This window comes from Eulemur rufifrons, chromosome 29, assembly GCF_041146395.1.
Source record: "Eulemur rufifrons isolate Redbay chromosome 29, OSU_ERuf_1, whole genome shotgun sequence".
NCBI lineage: Eukaryota > Metazoa > Chordata > Mammalia > Primates > Lemuridae > Eulemur > Eulemur rufifrons.
In genome coordinates, this window is record NC_091011.1 from 53,498,104 (window position 1) to 53,516,606 (window position 18,503).

Consider the following 18,503-nt stretch of genomic DNA (forward strand, 5'->3'; position numbering starts at 1 on the left):
GGACTATAAGAAAGATTACCAGAAAACTATCTATGGATCAGCTAGAATGGTTAAATTATTTAGAAAGAAGACAATTCAGAGTGATTTTTTTTCAAAGTACCAATTGATGTTACATTTGTATAGAAACACTTTTCTTTCCTATTATACAAGTTACATTGCTCTTCTTTGCTGTGTCAACTAATGAACTGAAGGATCGAAACAGAGTTCTATGTTTGAGAGCAATACTTATTTATTCCTTAGATTTCTATAGTAACTTAAATAGAGTAAACAAAAGACAACTCAGTTATCATAAATGGCAACATGTAAAAAGTAGGCCTGGGAGACATGGGTATTGGTAGAGAATACACTGGCAGATCACAGTGTCATTTGTTTTTAAATCCAGTGGATTTTTCTATGTTATGCCATCATATATTAATACATTGTGATTCATTCACATATAAAGATTGAATGGAATGTCTCTTCCTAAAGTAAAAGGATTTCTTGGTTTAAAAAGTTTAAACTGCAGAACAATTAACAGAAAAAGATGTATTTAATAATAATAGTATTAATCTTTGTGACAAAACATTCTAATTATTCATGGTAGCTCCTGAATCACAGAATAGTTTCTAGCCCCTGTTAAGCATAGCAATTCTTCACCTCTAACCCAGGAAGCAGATATCTTGCAAACTAGCACAGTAACATGTTCCATATCTATTCAATTCAATATGCACTAATAATTTTAGGGAAAAAAGCTGGCCTATTCAAGATAGATATTGACACACAAAGACGTGCAACTCCAATATTTTTTAAAAAGTCACTTGGAATCAGTTAAATATTGTTATTTCTTTACATTTTAGTAATTTCTTATTTTTTCGTACTTCCAGGGAATTGATCTTTTCAGTAAGAAGGGACAGATACTTCCCAATATTAGAAGAGTTTTGTTTCATACCTAGGGCATTTGAGAAGCAGGCGCTGTGGTTGACATGCTGGAGAGAGCAATTGGAGGCAGAAGGTTGCCTGCAGCAGGATGAGCAGGAGATGAAGGACGTAGGCCTTGTACAGAGATGTATGGAAACAGGGTTTTCAAAATCTGTAAACCTAGTGAGAGCAAATTATATTGGCTTTGACAGACAAAGCTTCTTCGTTGATTATGACAAGAGTAAAACTGTCAAAGTGATGCCAAAAAAAGGGGGAGGGAAATATTTTTTAAATTAAAAATCTAGCTGAGTTTGAAGTAAAGGGCAAAATTTTTCATCTGTCTGCACTGTCAGCTTTCTATGCATGTGAAAATATATTTATTATTTTCTAAATTAATTTAATGAGTTCCAGATCGCACAGGATGTCATAATGGAAACAGGATTATACAAGATAATAAGGAGTTTTGTTCTCTAAATGAGTTTTACCTAGATTCCCTGTGCTGTACTTTTGATCTGAACTGTGTTTCATTTACCACATTGAGGAAGGTTACATAAAGGGTAAAATAATAGAAACTTAATCAGGAAATAGGTCTTTCTATTGCTGAATTTTATGATATACCCTTGCCATATTCCATAGCCTAATTCTTGAAAATAATAAAAGATGTGTCATTTTAAAATAAGGACAGTTGAAACCATATTGCATTATAGTTGTGCATCTTTCTCCTGAGCCATCCCAAACATTTCACACCAATTGATCTTCAGAACAAACTTGGATTATTTAGGAGTTACTGGTGGGAAAAATAAACTTCCTGAACTCTACCTTCTGTAAAATGCTAGAAAAATATTATTGGTTAGTGAATTTAATTTTACAGATCAAAAACAAATACAAGGAGCAAATAATTTCTCAGAAACAGATACTTGTTTCCAAAAGCCCAGGCCAATAACTCTTGTACTAGAAAATAGTTCAATACAAACTGGCCACATTAGTCAGAGCACAGAGTTTTACAGTGAAAATAACTTCTTGTAGAGTACTATAACAGTATATAAAGATGTATAGTTATACTGCACACATGACTGATTTTGTTAATGTAATGCCATTTTCTGGTAGACAAATCTCTGTATATGCTTTATATAATCCACACCAAAAACATAGTCTATTTAGGTAGGCATTTGAGTTCTGAGACCTCACATCCTTGACATTTCTGCCATCTTCAATCAATCTGAAAACAACTTCTAACTTGGCAACAATTCATCTCCTGAATTTCCAAATAAATATTACAGAAAGTTGAGATTACTTCTCTAACATTTTCTCAATTCGTTTCCTCATCACCGGCCAGATAATCACCACGGCCACAGCCTTGAAGAGAGAATCATCTACGGAGTAGAAAATAGTAGCACATTCCTGGAATGCAGTCCGAAGTCACAGCGAGCATTGGTCTATTGGCAATTCCAGAGGCGAAATGAAGAGCGAAAAGAAGAGGTACAGGAATGAAATTGACTGGATTATTTCTATCTAAAATATACTATTAAGTGACCCCAGCATTGTAGACTTGAAGGAAGAAAAAGTACTGAGAACCCTACCCTTATTCTTTTCTAAATCAATCGATAGCTCCTTCATTAAGCAAGTATTCACTGCAGGCTGATTACGTGACCCACTTTGCACTAGGAGTTGGAGAAACAAAGGTGACCCGGTGAGAGTTTCTGTCCTAGAAGCAGTTTGGGGATATATTTTAGAGTCCCTTTATTTCTTACTGTGGTCATCTACAAATCAATTATATTGTCTGTATTTGTGCACAACTAAAAATAAATCAAATCCGTCTACTCATTTTAACTTTTGTTCAATTAATTTTGCTTTCCACGCCTGTTTTTCTTTCTCCATTAACTTTCTCCTTCAATGGGAGCGGGGAGGTTGGGAGAAGGGAGTAGTAAATTTAGGGTGAAGGACCTGAGGTCGCAGTACCAAGTTTGATATAAACTATTGATGTAGCATCAGGTGGATCTTCCTTCTCAATGGATCCATTTGTTCCTCTGTAAACGTCAAGAAATGTATACAGAAAATCTTAGTGAGTACTCTGATCCCTTAAAGCTTTTTAAAAGCATTAAATGTGGGTAACCAGACTATTTTGTTGATTAGTAAAATATATTATATGTGGACAATTTTATAAACAATATGAATATAAAGGTGAAATTCCTCTCCATTATCTTTTTGTATACTTTAAGCAGCCCTCAAACTATATAATTACCTCGTACAAATGCCAAGATTGATTTTATACATTACCAAGTCAGGCTTTTCAAGATTTCTATCATGAACTGTATTCAAAATAAAAGTGAGGTTAAAAATATTCAAGAGCATTTCCTCATATGTCTCTACTAAATTGAATAAATTATTATTAAGCATGAAAGCCCATATTTTCTTCTGCTTGTTCAACTACTGTTTATTTCATTTTTTGAAATCTTATAAATTCATTCTAATGTCCCATTGTTTTTTAGCATCACGGTTCTGTATTCCAAGTTCAATATTTAACATTAGCTTTCTCCCATACTTATATACCTACTTTCAAATTTATAAAATAAAGTATGTCTCTGTTCTTTCCTCCAGTTACCTTATTTTGTTGGTTTGTTTGAGACAGGGGAGTGTGCAGTAGCATCAGCACAGCTCACTGCAACCTCAAATTTTTGGGCTCAAGTGGTTCTTGTGCCTCAGCCTCTGGAGTAGCTGGGACTACAGGAGCATGCCACCATGCCCACCTATTTTTTTTTTTCTATTGTTTGTAGAGACAGGGGTCCCACTCTTGCTCAGGCCGGTCTCAACTCCTGACTGCAAGCAATCCTGCCTTGGCCTCCCAAAGTGCTAGAATTACAGGCATGAGCCATTGCATTGGCCCCTCCAGTTATCTTGAATATTTTAAATCATTATAAGAAATTCTATTAAACAGTAGTAAAACAAGTATTTCCCAATGCATCTTAAAATTAATAGGCAAATAGTATATCTCCTTTTTTCCTGATAGGAAAATACTATAATTAATCTTGAATTAAGAAGGTTAATAACTGTTAAAATGTGGATCAACACAAAATATAAATTTTATTGACACAGAGTTTCAGATCTTATTCTGCTTTTAAATATGCCTATTTTATACTGCTTTATTTCCCCCTGCTAGATCAGAGTGGATGATCATATCATCAGGACAGAACAAGGACTTCTGCTGCGTAGCCTACAGCGGAAGGATTCAGGCAATTACCTCTGTCATGCCGTGGAACACGGGTTCATGCAAACTCTTCTTAAAGTGACCCTGGAAGTCATAGACACAGAGCATTTGGAAGAACTTCTTCATAAAGATGATGATGGAGATAGCTCTAAGACCAAAGAAATATCCAACAGTATGACACCTAGCCAGAAGGTCTGGTACAGAGACTTCATGCAGCTCATCAATCACCCTAACCTGAACACGATGGATGAGTTCTGTGAACAAGTTTGGAAAAGGGACCGAAAACAACGTCGACAAAGGCCAGGGCATACCCCAGGGAACAGTAACAAGTGGAAGCACTTACAAGAAAATAAGAAAGGTAGAAACAGGAGGACCCACGAATTTGAGAGGGCACCGAGGAGTGTCTGAGCTGCATTACCTCTAGAAACCTCAAGCAAGTAGAAACTTGCCTAGACAATAACTGGAAAAAATGCAATATACATGAACTTTTTTCATGGCATTATGTGGATGTTTACAATGGTGGGAAATTCAACTGAGTTCCACCAATTATAAATTAAATCCATGAGTAACTTTCCTAACAGGCTCTCTTCCTAACACCACCACCTAACAGAGATCACAGGTGATGCAGATGTTCACTTTAGCAGACTTAATGTTTCCTATGAGATTTCATTGTACAGGTTTCGCTTTGTTCTTTGCCTGAGAAATAAAAATGTCATTTGCCATACTGCCATCTAAAGGAGAAAAACTGCATCAGCAAAGCCATTTTATTGAACTAAAAGTTTAAAATAAACTGCATGGATTTACTAAGCTGATGAATATTCCAAAACGTGGTTGGATTCAAGGATATTTTTTGTCTACCAGCCCTTGTGTATGTACTGGAGGAGTAAAACGAGTAAAATGATACTGAATGAAATGGTCTGTGGAAATATTAAAAACATAAACCATCCATCATCCAGAAGAAAAATGGAATACATTGATCTACTACTGATGTCTTCTTTCAGCTTTGATCTAAAGATGTATTTTATTAAAACTATAATTTAAATGTACCATGACAAATATGCAGTAAAAATTAGTTGTTTTTTAAGCTAGAGTAGGTTTTTGTCTTACAATTATTGTGCTATGTAGTTTTTGTTTTAAAAATTCCAATTGTGTGCTGCTTTTTTTTTGACATTTTATTTTCAGTTCTGTAAGAGGGGTAGCTGATATTGTTCTAGAAACATATGTACATCATTAACAGTGAATTTCTAAAACCAGAATATAAAGTATGCTCTATTTCTTTGAGTAAATCAAACAAATGGAAGCTGTTCACACCTCCCATTCTTTAAGTATTATCTAAATTAATTTTAACCTGCATAATGTTCTTAGAAAAATAGAGCATTTAACCAGCAAAAAAGGGAAAAACAAATTGATTTTTATTATATCTAAAGTAGCAATGAAAAGGAACTGTGTTTCTTGTGAAAATAAGAAGCATTGTCTTAATATAGTGTTAATAGAAATATCTAATTCTGCACTTGAATCCCTGCATGATATTTGAGACATAAAATCTTTCTCATGATTCCGCTAGGAATTATATCTGTGTCATTTAATATTTTTTGAAAAGAGAAGGATCAGTAATATTCAGAACAACATCTCAAAGGCAAATTTCTCAACCGTTTACATCTGTATCAGCTGCCTCTTATCTTGTTTAAGACAATTATCTGTACAAGGTACACATGACTCTTTTCATGTCTCTGGGAGTGACTTTTATACAAACTATTTTCCAGGATGCAACCCACATTTGAAAGATGTTAAAACTTTTGTTTCCTGCACCAACTTACAAAATAAGGTAAATGATTTATAATTAAGGATTTGACTCCTTCATTATCTTAAAATGATTTGTTGAAAATCATCGACTTCAAGATAGGTAAGACTTTAAACATTATAATACGGTTTCTTTTGCACTGCACTCACCTTTTCAGGAATCCTTTCCTAGGTCCTTCATCATGCACAAAAATGCAAAAACAAAATCTTATAACTAATTAATGAAGCAACATTGAAATTCTAACTCTAGCTGTCTTGGGATTCTAATTAATTCAGCATTAATTTCTCACTTCAGACTACAGTTACTTTTTATTCCCTATCAGGTGAAATATTTCACAGATGGAAGCTCATGTTTCAGTTTTAATGATTACTTTGAATAAACAATTTGTTGCCACTTGTTTCAAATAAAAGCCTAAACATAATCTACATTCAATTTTAAGCTCCATTGACTAATACGGTGTTGCTTTTGGAAGTACTATACAACTCAAATATAATCTGTGTTGTTAAATTATTTGAAGGATACACGCCTGTACAGAAAATAGTGTTTGAAATACAAATCAAAGAACAAAGAGTGCTTCAGAAATAGGCTATACTTTTATTTTCATAGAGTATCTTAACTGTACTAAAATTCAGTGTTGCATTTCATTCTAAATTTGCAGCTGAAAGAAATTTATTTGCAATAGCAGAAGTATCTTATTAGCACTCAAAAATAAAGGATTTGAAAGGATAGAGATTGTATGATAACTTCATGAATGCCTTCCAAAATCTGAATGCATTTTATTTAGCATTATGAAATGCCAATAGAAAGAAAAATCTAGACTTTAATTAAAAGTTGCAAAAAAGGACAAATCTACTGGCATGTCTTTATATACCATCAGGTCTAAGTGTTTGAAGAAAATTATAGATATAACTTACAGATAAATAACTCTTATGCAGTCATAATCTTCTGCCAATGTGTATTGAGAGGGGGCAATTTGCACGAAAAAGAATATCCCATTTAATAATTCAGTTTTAATAGACTTTGGCATATGCATGTGTCATCAGAAATGAAACTTTGTTTAAGAGACTTGTGACCTTAAGTAAATTATAACAGCAGTCTTAAGGTATGAAAAAGATGCATCACAGCAGAGAAATTATAGCCCAGTTGAAATCAAATGTAAAATGTAAATGCATGTAAATGCACATTTAATGCTTTTTTAATGTATTATTTAGTGATTTTCAATGGTATGTGTTTAATATTTTTGCTACCTACACATTAGGCAAAAGAGATGTAAATACTTTGAGAAAAGAAGAACAGTGTAAAATAAAACTTTCTGCAGGTACTCCATTTCAATGTGTTCAACATCATCCTAAAATGCAAGATTTTCCCACATAGGTGACAAGGTGGTTTATGTACTACTTAAGGGCAGAAGGTATGTGCCCGATAACTAAGCATGTTTTTGCCAGGTAGGAAATATGTTCCATATCTGTATTTATCATTGCATTTCAGATGGGAACTAGAAAATTGGAGAGACAAATGTAATGAAACTGCTGCTGTAAATTATTTCTTTTAGCATGTATTCAGTTGCTAAATACACATTTCTTCAAAATATTTGAATTCAGATGTCTTTACTGTTCCCTCTAACATATGGTATTAAGGAACATAAGCTTAGAAAATATTGAGAACCAGAGTCAGGTTGCTTTATAATTAGCTAACAGATTTCTTCATTGTAGTCATCTGTAAACTGAATTCTATATTTATGGTGATGCTGTGAATTTTTACATCCTTTAAATTAAATATTGTTCTCTATAATGTCATACCTGAAAAAGAAATATGGGGATAAAATTCTATAATGTGTCATTATCATAATCAGTTTGGTTTTATTCAAGATCTACAAAGATGCCAGATGATTGTTATTGAAATTGCCTATCCTGAAGGTCACAGGCAAGCATTTTATTAATATGGAGCCAATAGTATAACATTTTGGAATCTTTGTTTTATGAATTACTTTTTTAAACATAATTTGTATTCAATTTAATGAAACTATCAGGTTTCATGGTTTCAAAGATACACTTAACCAATAGGATTCAACGTCACCTTATTGTGTAACAACGTGTTAGATATAAACTGGCCTAAGGCCAAAGACACCTATGCTTTTTATTTTAACTTTGTCTGTGATAATTACTTAAAGTCAATGTTAATGTTTGCAAAATACATGTTTCCATAAAGAAGAAAACATTATTTTTCAAAAAGCCTGCAAAATCCGATTAGTTTGTTTGATTTTGAATGATTTTCTTATACTAGTTAATTGAAGAAGCATACTTTTTTAAGTTAGTAAGTTAAGGGGAATCTCTAAATCAAAAAGACAATAAAGCAGCAGAAATAGTGCCTCATACAGTAAGGACATTTTCACTATCAACCTCACCAAACAAAACAGATTCATTTCAAACGTGCAGGCACACACAGGCAGAGGCAAAGGTCGAAACAAACCAAAAGAAAAAAAAGATAATTTTGAATATAAAGAAAGTAGGTTTCTAGACACATTACCTTTTAGAACCAGATTCCTACCTATTCAGGTGAATTCCACAGATAGATCTTGACTATCTGCTCTGTGCTAGGCATTATGTTAGGTGATGAGGATAATAAGATGAGTGAGACATAACCCCTGTCCTCAAAGAGTTCACAATGAAATGAAAGAAACAGAGAATGACAGGACTTTCTATCTTCTTATCCAGCAAGTCTTTCTTGGTCTTCCCATCCTTAGGTCAAGCTAACCACCTTCTCTGTGCTAAATCGGTGCCTTGTATATACTTTCAATTGCTACACTTATCGCAGTTGTGTGATTTATTTGTGTATAGCCCCATCTCCATTTCTAGACTGTGAGCTCCTTGAGGACAGGGTTTACATCTAATTTATTAATATCTCTGTGCCTAGTGCCTAGCGTGATGCCTGGCACAAAGAAGGAGCTCAATAAATCATTGCCGAAATGAAAAAGGTCACAAGGTAGTAAGTGCCAAATGCAAGCTCACAAAAGTTCTATGGGAACAAAGAGGAAGGAGGAACTAATTTGTGGCAAGAGCTCATAGACTGCATCAAAGAAGTGACCTGAGAGCTATGAATTGAATTATTAGTTGCCTAAAAGAAGAGTAGAAGAAATAAGAAAGGAAGAGAGGTATGAAAAATGCTTTTTTTTCAGAGAACAAGTATTCCAAACAGAAAAAGCACAGGGTTCATAAAGAAAAGTTAAATGTCTCACTACTATGACTTAAAGTGGTACCTTTGTCTGGTTTTTCCTGGATTTTGATTTATTGCCCTCTACTTGTACCCCACATTCTCTTTCCTGGCACATGGTGTCATGTGTCATCCACTCTGCCTGCTACACCCCCCACCAATCTCGTCATCTTCCCTCTTAATGTTTACCTCATTTATCTTTACTCAGCTAGAGTCATAGCACTGGGCTGTGTTCCCACAACCACCTTCAAACTAATCTTTACTCCATAGTCTCTTCTCTAGTCCAAACCACCATGCTTCAGCTGGAATTTGAAATTCTACAGATAAAGTTTTGGGAGAAGCTAGTCATCAGGTTGACTCCTCTGTGCTCTCACTCAGTTCGAATGAAAGTTTCTGTTACATTCCACCCACCTACAGCTTTACCTCGCTCATATAGTATTAGACTACTCTGTAACGTTCCAACGTTGCCTTGCTAATTAGCAAGGTGGCTCACAAACAAGACTTCACAAAGGGATAAAATATGAAGGCTGTATTTGTTCAAGGGATATCCTAGATGGGGTAATTCATGGTTAAGCAATGCTTCAGGTGAGGTTAGCACACATAGTTGACAGGCGAAGACTCCTGTTTTCTTAACAAAGAAAGAAAGAAAGAAAGAAAGAAAAAGTTAAAAAAAAATGAGGCCTACCTTCATCTTGAATCTGTCAACTCCACACCACCATTATATTAAGCTGTCGATTTTTTCTTATATAACAAAGGAATGTATTTTATTTCTTTTAATCTAAACATTATATACTTGTATACACAACATTTATTTATATAGTACCTAAGCAAAAGTTTTCATAAATGTGTTCAAGTCATCACAATTTGAGTAATTTTGAAGTTTCAACTTTCATACTCTCTTTGTAAATCTCACTGAAGCATTAGACTTCAAGTAAATACATTTTTTAAAATCCATGTCATTTGTGTAGTCCCGTTCTTAGCGTTTTGTTTGTTTTGTTGATAACTAATTCCAGAGAGGCTGAAACTTTTTAGGTAAAGTTTTTTTTTCTCTAAAATCAAACAACTTTCCCATTATAGAATTTTTTTTCAATACAACTCAATTTTCAAGGGGGTGACAGTCTCAAATTTCAAAAAATAATGACAGTTTTATTAATCCTCAAATATTTGTTTTATTCACGTAGTGTTTAAAATTGCTGATAAATGTAAACAAATTAGTTTAAGTCTGGGTCACTGTATACCATTCAATAACTTCCACTTGAATTTAGATACTGACTAATAATGGTATATCTGTGTATCAAATTTGCATTGTTGCCATCTATGAATTTCAGAATCATTGCTCATTTTCTTCTTTTCATTACTTTGGCCCTAATATCATGTTTGTTGAAATTATTTATATTTTATTTGGTTTGGAAAGTGGGTTAAATTATTACTTAATGAATATTATACAGCCTCACAAAAAATAATGTTATCCTTATGGAGAAGTGTACTGTCAATGAGTATATTGAATTCTTCCAATTAAGGAATATATTTACTCAAAAGCATAAGTAAATACTTATCCCAGGATTAGAATATTTTGACTAAAATAATTGTCTAGTCATTAACTTTAGAAATATGCCATTATAAAGTTCCTTCTTTAACTTCCTAAACCCTCCAGAATTAAGAAAAAAAAAAACTAAAAATACCCTAGATCTCAAAATCTTTTCCCATTGAAAAAGTAGGATATATTTCCCCTCAATGAAGATTGAAATAGAACTTTCAACTGTTTCCATACTGGTCTTCTTTTAAGTACCTCTTTGTCATTAGTATTTATAAAAAATTAAGCTGTATCAGGTAGCTCTATATTCATTATTGAGAAGTAATATTCTTGAACTTCTTTAAAGGAAATGTTTATACATTTTTATTAAATTGATTCATATCAATGCATATCACACCTTAGAGGAAAATTATTTATAATATACTGCACTGCATTAATTATATGTAATGTAATATTAAATAAGACTAACATAAGCAGAATTATAGAAGCATTAATACGTCCTATGCTAAAGTTATTGCCTGATAATACTAATAGTATTAATACTTTTGTATATCTCTTTATTATGTTCAAAATATTTTCATGATATCTTGTGAACCTCCTCATATGAAGTAGGGCAATTTTATTATTCCAACTTTATAGGAGATAAAATTAATAAGTGGCATACCTTAGATTTAACATTTAGCAAATTTTAAAACCCAGAGGCAAGGTGCAGTGGCTCACACCTGTAATCCCAGCACTTTGGATGGTTGAAGTGGGCCAGGAGTTTGAGACAAGCCTGGGCAACATAGTGAGACCCTGTCTCAACAAAAATTAAAAAAAAAAAAAATTAGCTTGGTGTGGTGATGCACAACTGTAGACCCAGCTACTCTGGAGGCTGAGGCAGAAAGCTGACTAAAGCCTAGGAGTTTGAGGCTGCAGTGAGCTATGATAGAGCCACTGCACTCCACCCTGGGCAACAGAGTGAGACAGATTATAATCTTGTCATTTAATCCATTTAATTAGAACATACCTGTTTCATACTGCATCACATAGTGAAAATAAACTATTAAACTTTTAATAAATTACCACTGCAATGGGAATAATTTTAGTTTAGATCATCTAAAAATAATGTCCATTCAAAAAATGATTTATTAACTCGGGCACTTGGTAATATATTAACTAATATGGAAGATGAATGAACCAATGAAAAATTGGCTAAGTTTTCAGTTGTAAAACACTTTAATTGATGTCTGTAATTCATTTCTCTAACAAAAAATTGAAGGAAAAAATATTGATTTTTTTCATGCATCTTGAACAGTTTAAATGAAGCAAAAAAAAAAAAAGTATTTGGAATTGACACAAAATAAATTTCCTTCACATATTTGGTTAGGTGCCCAAAATAAGAAAAATTATATTTGGAATCTTATATACATATATAAGGTCTACTTTTATACATGAAAATAATTTTGTTAGAAAATATCTTACTTTTTAAATAATGATTTGAAATGAATACTTTTGAGAGAAACATATCTGTATATAAAAATTTAACATATAAAAGATAATAGTCCACAAGCAAATTTTAAAAGTTGTTAATATCTTAATACCAATTTTGTAGCTACAGCAACTTTGTAAATGCTTTTCTTTGTGTTGCTACTTCTTAGGACATAATAATTATCAATACTTATGTTAATATATGACAGAAAGAAAGTCTATGTAGATTCTTATTCTTTATCATTAATAATTATACTCACCTACTGTATATATATTCACCTCAAATATATATAATTTCTGAAATAAATTACTTTTACTTCTAGTGCATTTTTAAATGCTTTAATTTAAAACATCGTATTCAAGCAGTATAACAAAATTTAGAAAATTCTTTTTTTTTTTTTTTGAGACAGAGTCTCGCTCTGTTGCCCCGGCTAGAGTGAGTGCCGTGGCGTCAGCCCAGCTCACAACAACCTCAAACTCCTGGGCTCAAGCGATCCTCCTGCCTCAGCCTCCCGAGTAGCTGGGACTGCAGGCACGTGCCACCATGCCCGGCTAATTTTTTCTATACATATTTTTAGCTGTCCATATAATTTCTTTCTATTTTTAGTAAAGACGGGGTCTCGCTCTTGCTCAGCCTGGTCTCGAACTCCTGAGCTCAAACAATCTGCCCACCTCAGCCTCCCAGAGTGCTAGGATTACAGCCACCTCGCCCAGCCCAAAATGTTCTTGATTATATCTCCTCACACTACCTCTAGACATTTAGCCCTCCACTTCTTATTTCATTCTTTTGCACCTATAATTTCTCCCTCTTCCCATTTGAAAGTAATAATTGTAACAATGCCAATACTCTCCCTTAGCCATGCCATTCATTTGAACACTTTTCTGCTTGTTGCTTTTTCTCATGAAGATATGCCAAAGAGAAATTCTAAAAGACTCTCAGTAAGATAAAGAACTTATGTGTTTGACTTTTTATCCTGTAAAAACCCCATTAGATTAAGATACCAACACTTACATCTTATTTCCAACTATGTCATCTTTGAATTACTAATTTTTTGGGCAACTATCTGCCATCCTCACCCCTAAGGATGTATTCTAAAGAAAATTAGTCAAGCATTTTTTACTAAGCAATCATGTGTATAATTTTTAAAAATATATAGTTCTCTAAATTAGCATTTCCAGCCTGAAAAGGAGACTTTTCTATATACTTTACTACATAAAATATCTTCCAGAAAACAAAGTGATTCTTTTTATATAGTTTCAGTGAAATAAACTATATTATATTTTATATATTTCATATATGAAAAAGTTTGAGATAGTGTAAACAATTGTAAGTGCTGATGAAGAACTTTCAAAAATAAAATCAAACTTGAAAAAATGTAGCACAGAAGAAATTAATATTTATTGTAATAAGACATAATTTTCAGGAAGAAAATGTAAGCACAGGCAGTTATTCATAGTCTCTAAAAATCACATGAAAAAGACTACTACCATAATTCACACCTAGAAAGATAATAATTTATGCAAAATCACTCCCTTTAAAAAGTAAAGATGAAAAGAGACATGACACCTCAAAACCCTGCCAAACTAAGGATAAACACAAGAAATAAACCATATGTGTTGTGGGAGGCAAATCCACAAAGAAACTGTTAGGCAAAAATAAGACCAAACTATGACATGATCCAGATGTTCACTAATATGATGGTCTCAGCAAGATCTGACGGACTTCAAGGTCTTGTAGGAAAGGATAAAAGTTCCAAAAGTGTGAACACTGATCGGCTTCAATTATTTGGTAATTCTTTTTAAATAATTGCTTTTGTTTGAAGTATTGTCGTCTTTCAGCTTTAACTATCTTGGAAATTGATAAAAAGCAGCATAAAGAGATGAAACAACAATGAAGGCTTTGAAGTACAATCATTCTGTTCATAGGAACTTTAAGAGACCATTTGGGCTGGCCCCCAGAAAAGACTGTTGTATATATTAGACAATCTGGAAGGGGGTAAAAGAATGAGGCCTGTACACAAATATTTTATACTGTCCATAACTAAAAGGGGCATTAAGTTAAAAACTCAACAGGCAATTTATATATATTCATGGTAGACAACAATAAAGATAATTTTCAGAGAAAATTTGAGCTAGGCTTTTTTTTTTTTTTAACACCTACAGTATAGATGTACTCTCTGTATATCTAGTTCTAGGCTTTGTGTTTCTCAGTGCTTTTTAGAAGTCTTCCTATGGTTAAAACGTAGGAGGACTAATGTCTTGCTTTAACTAATGTTAAATATCTTGCACTGCATACAGCAGCTTACCTTGTACACTCGACTTTCATTTATTAGCCACATTATGACATAAAATATTTGATGTAACATTAAGGGATTGAATTGGAGACAAAGTGCTCAAAAATAAGAAATTTTAAGACATAATAAGCAGAAAAATCTCAATGCTGTGAAGGTAAAAAGAAAGAATAAGGGCTGCGAAAGGCAAGGGAATAAAGTGCATGATTTTCAAAAGGAGATGAATGCATGAAAGGAACAAAGATATCATCTCTTTTATTTTATTATTATTATTATTTTTTTTTTTTGGAGACAGAGTCTCGCTCTGTTGCCCAGGTTAGAGTGCTGTGGCATCAGCCTAGCTCACAGCAACCTCAAACTCCTGGGCTCAAGTGATCCTGCCTCAGCCTCCCAAGTAGCTGGGACTATAGGCGTGTGCCACCATGCCTGGCTAATTTTTCTATATATTTTTAGTTGTCCAGCTAATTTCTTTCTATTTTTAGTAGAGACGGGGTCTCGCTCTTACTGAGGCTGGTCTTGAACTTCTGACCTCGAGTGATCCTCTTACCTCGGCCTCCCAGAGTGCTGGGATTAGGGGCGTGAGCCACGACGCCCAGCCCATCTCTTTTATTAGCAGTGCAAATGCTTGTGTTCCTATCTCATTCCTTTTTTATCCTGCTGGTGATGCCATTCTTATGTGCTATTGATCTCTCTTTATCTTGTCTAACTTGCTCAGCCATCCACTATGTCCAGGCTACTCAAAACATGTGGTCAAACTCTGGACTATGGACATTGGCATCACTTGGGAGTTGATGAAATATACAGATAACAGAAGACCCACCCCAGACTTTCTGAATCAAAATCAACATTTTGGCTCAATCCCCAGGTGATTTGTGTCCACAATAACGTTTGAGCAGCCATGGTTTAAGTAACTCATTCATACAGATTTGGATCTCATTCTCTTTCAGGGGCATGAATTTGGATCATTCTCACTGTGTCTGATGGCTGATTTCTCAAGATTTCACTGGCCCAATGACTCCACTAGGGTTTTCCCCTGTCTCAGTCCCGAGAAGGCTTCCCTGCCTCTAAGGTCTACTGGCCTTAGGGGTGAGGATCAGACACTAAACTGTAAGGGCCCTGGAATATCAGGTTAAAATTACTTAGTCTATTGATGAAGAGAAACTATCTCATATTTTTTGAAGTAATTGTGATGAAAATTGACAGAAAGTTGTTGTGTTTTAAGTACTATTTACCTAGTAATGACACAGGCTAGACTGGAGGTAGAATTTCGCTTAGAAGATATTTCTGCTATTCAGGTTTTTAAAAGTGATCTTGCCTATCTTTTAAAAAAATGATTTAAAAGTATATAGAAAACCTCAACTGTAGAAATATTTTTATCTAGCTTACAAATAACATTCTGAGGAGAGAGAGTGTATTGCAGTGAAATGGACATGCAATGGAAGAGTATATTTTATAAATAATATTATCTTCTCATTTCCTTTAGGCTTCCTAGAGTAATGAAACTACAAAATTTCCTGGATTATTATAGTGTTAGGCTTCATGAAGTTTGACAGAAGTTTGCAAGTTACTTTTCAGATTTCTCAACAATTTTTTCCAGTTATTTTACTGTATTTTTATTCTATGAAGGAAATATAGTAACATAAAAACTCTCTATAAGTAGAAATACTCAAATTACCAACAGAAAGACTTTTTAAATTTAAATATGCAACGTCAGCAAAAACAGTAATCAGAATCTATTTCCTTAGGATATTTTAGGGCTATTGAAACCCAATAATATATAGAGTCAACATTTTAAAAATAACCAATATTAACAACGTGTGCATGCATATATGCCATATATTCCTAAGATCCATTTTTCAATTCATGCTGGGTGGTCTACTACTGCTTTTTATACTACAACCAACTGATCTCAAGTTCAGGGTTATTGAAAAACATCATAAATAAAATCCATGTGTGTATTGTTTAAGTACCAGATGATATTTACAAGAATTTCAGAAAGTTTGCCAATTCATTGCCAGCAAAACCACCAATTTTTACCATAATTTGTACAATCAGAGGTTTTTCATAATGTTGAATTCGCCCCAATAATCTTTCCTAGAAAATTCAAGTATGTCTGTGAAGGACTGAAATTATTTATTTATGTTGTACTCACTGCTGCATGTAAAAGCAACATACACCATGTGTTTAAGCAGCCCGTGAACTTCTTGGACTACCAATTGTAACTGATCCAGACGTTCTTATCAAACAAAATACCTGTTCTTAGGAAAAGAAAAAAGTCCCTACACTGTTGTTTGTATGAAAATCCTTTATTAATTAGCAGCAGCATTATGTTCCCATTAAAAACATTTAGTCATTTCCAAAAAAACATTTAGAACTGAATTACTGGATGTTTTATGTCAATGTGATTTCAGGAAGCAGGGACTTTAAATTAAAGTTCAAGGGAGTTTCCAGCCATGAAGTTTGAAAAGTACGGTCATATCTTAAGCTCTCTGTAAATCATCTTAAAATACTGCTGATTTGCTAATGTGTAGCACAGTCTCCTAAATTTTTGCTAGAGAAAATTTTTTGCTCCCTAAATTGGGAGTAATGAGAATGGTGGTCTAGGGGCAAATGGAGGTACAAGAATGTTTCCTAAGCAGATATGATACTCTAATGGAAAAGTTATTATAGGACAAAATAAAGTCACTAACAACAAGGTACTAGTTTACTATCTCTGCATCATAATACATAAGCATTTTATTTGTACCTTTGGGTATTAATATTTTTAGCATAAAGAGGTGAGCCTTGGATAAAAATCTCATACAGCATCAACAGCTATATCATTAGATACAGCCTAATGCCACACAATTTTAAAATTCAAATCTCCATTGATAACAATCCACTCTGAAGTCTGCACTGATAAATGTGCTGTCCTGAGGCACATTTGTGGGTGTTTCCTTAAGGACAAAGGAGCCTTCTGGAGCTGTTTTCTCGGACAGGTGCTGTGGAGAATCCACATTCCTTCGCTGTTTGAATCCTGTGCTGCCCACCATAGAGTAGTGGCCAGTAGCCCATGACTTATAAATGCTATGTGAAGTGGATGAGGCTTTCATTAATCAGAAATGCTGCAAAATTTTTCAGCGTGGCAGACGAAGTAGAATTTCTAGGAGGTTCCTCATCCTTTTCACTTTGGGGCTGAAGAGAGGAGCACACAGCACACAGCAAGGTCAGAGGTGGGGGGCATGAGCATTCTGACCATTTCTGGAGAGGAGGAGCATCTCCCCAAGCTTAAGCAAAAGAGCTACATATGATTCAGAGTTCAAGGGAATTACTGGAAAATGAAAGTAGGAAGAGCAGTGGGAGAAAAGAAGGAAGGGTAACCAACTCCCCTTCCTTCCTATTGGAAATCTGAATTTTTAAAAGAAGAGTTACAGTGAAGCTAGAGAAAAGATAATCTTAGAGTTTGCATCAATTTGAAAAAGAACATGAGTAAGGGGTTGGTTCAGGGAGTAGCTTATTTAACTGGAAATGAGGATTCTTAAATCTTGGGTTATTTTACCTAAGTATTAAAAAGCTGTGTGTGTGTGTGTGTGTGTGTGTGTGTGTGTGTTTTAATTCATTCAAACATATCCAGACTAATAGCCCTCTCTGTACTTAGTCATATTTTAAAACAGGAAACTTGTAGAATTCTCACATTCAAAACTAAAATTACTTGTTGGGAAACAACAGTCTTTATGACTCAAGCATCTATCCACCTTCCTTATCTTTGCATTTTGTACACCACTGGCTTACAGAATGGATTATAACTCCTCTTTCGCTAGAGCTGTACACCACAGTGGGGAGAAACCAAACAATTCCATCTTTTCCATAAAATCCAAGGTAAATTCATTTAGAGAAATAAAATGCCATATGGCACCTCATGGTTGTAGTTTCCTCCTACAAGTCTTGACCTTCAAGTTCTGTCCAGTGCCCCCAGCTGCGGCCCACATTCAATTCCTGCTGCTCTTCTAGATCCAGCCCTACTCCATTCCTCAGCTGCTGTATATCTGTACTCATCTGAAACAGACTATTGGTACTATTAACTGAACCGCTTAGAGCCTCTCTCTGCTGATACTC

General features: G+C 34.1%; 1 protein-coding gene across 1 annotated transcript in view; it reads left to right on the forward strand.

The window, feature by feature from the left end:
• Window positions 1-10,067, forward strand: part of SEMA3A (semaphorin 3A) — a 205,498-nt gene extending 195,431 nt beyond the window's left edge. The window contains exons 16-17 of the mRNA XM_069461990.1: window positions 2,234-2,376; window positions 4,055-10,067. Of these exons, the coding sequence (XP_069318091.1) occupies window positions 2,234-2,376; window positions 4,055-4,510 (599 nt within the window). The 3' untranslated portion in view covers window positions 4,511-10,067. The remainder of the gene's footprint in view (window positions 1-2,233; window positions 2,377-4,054) is intronic.
• Window positions 10,068-18,503: the final 8,436 nt, after the last annotated feature.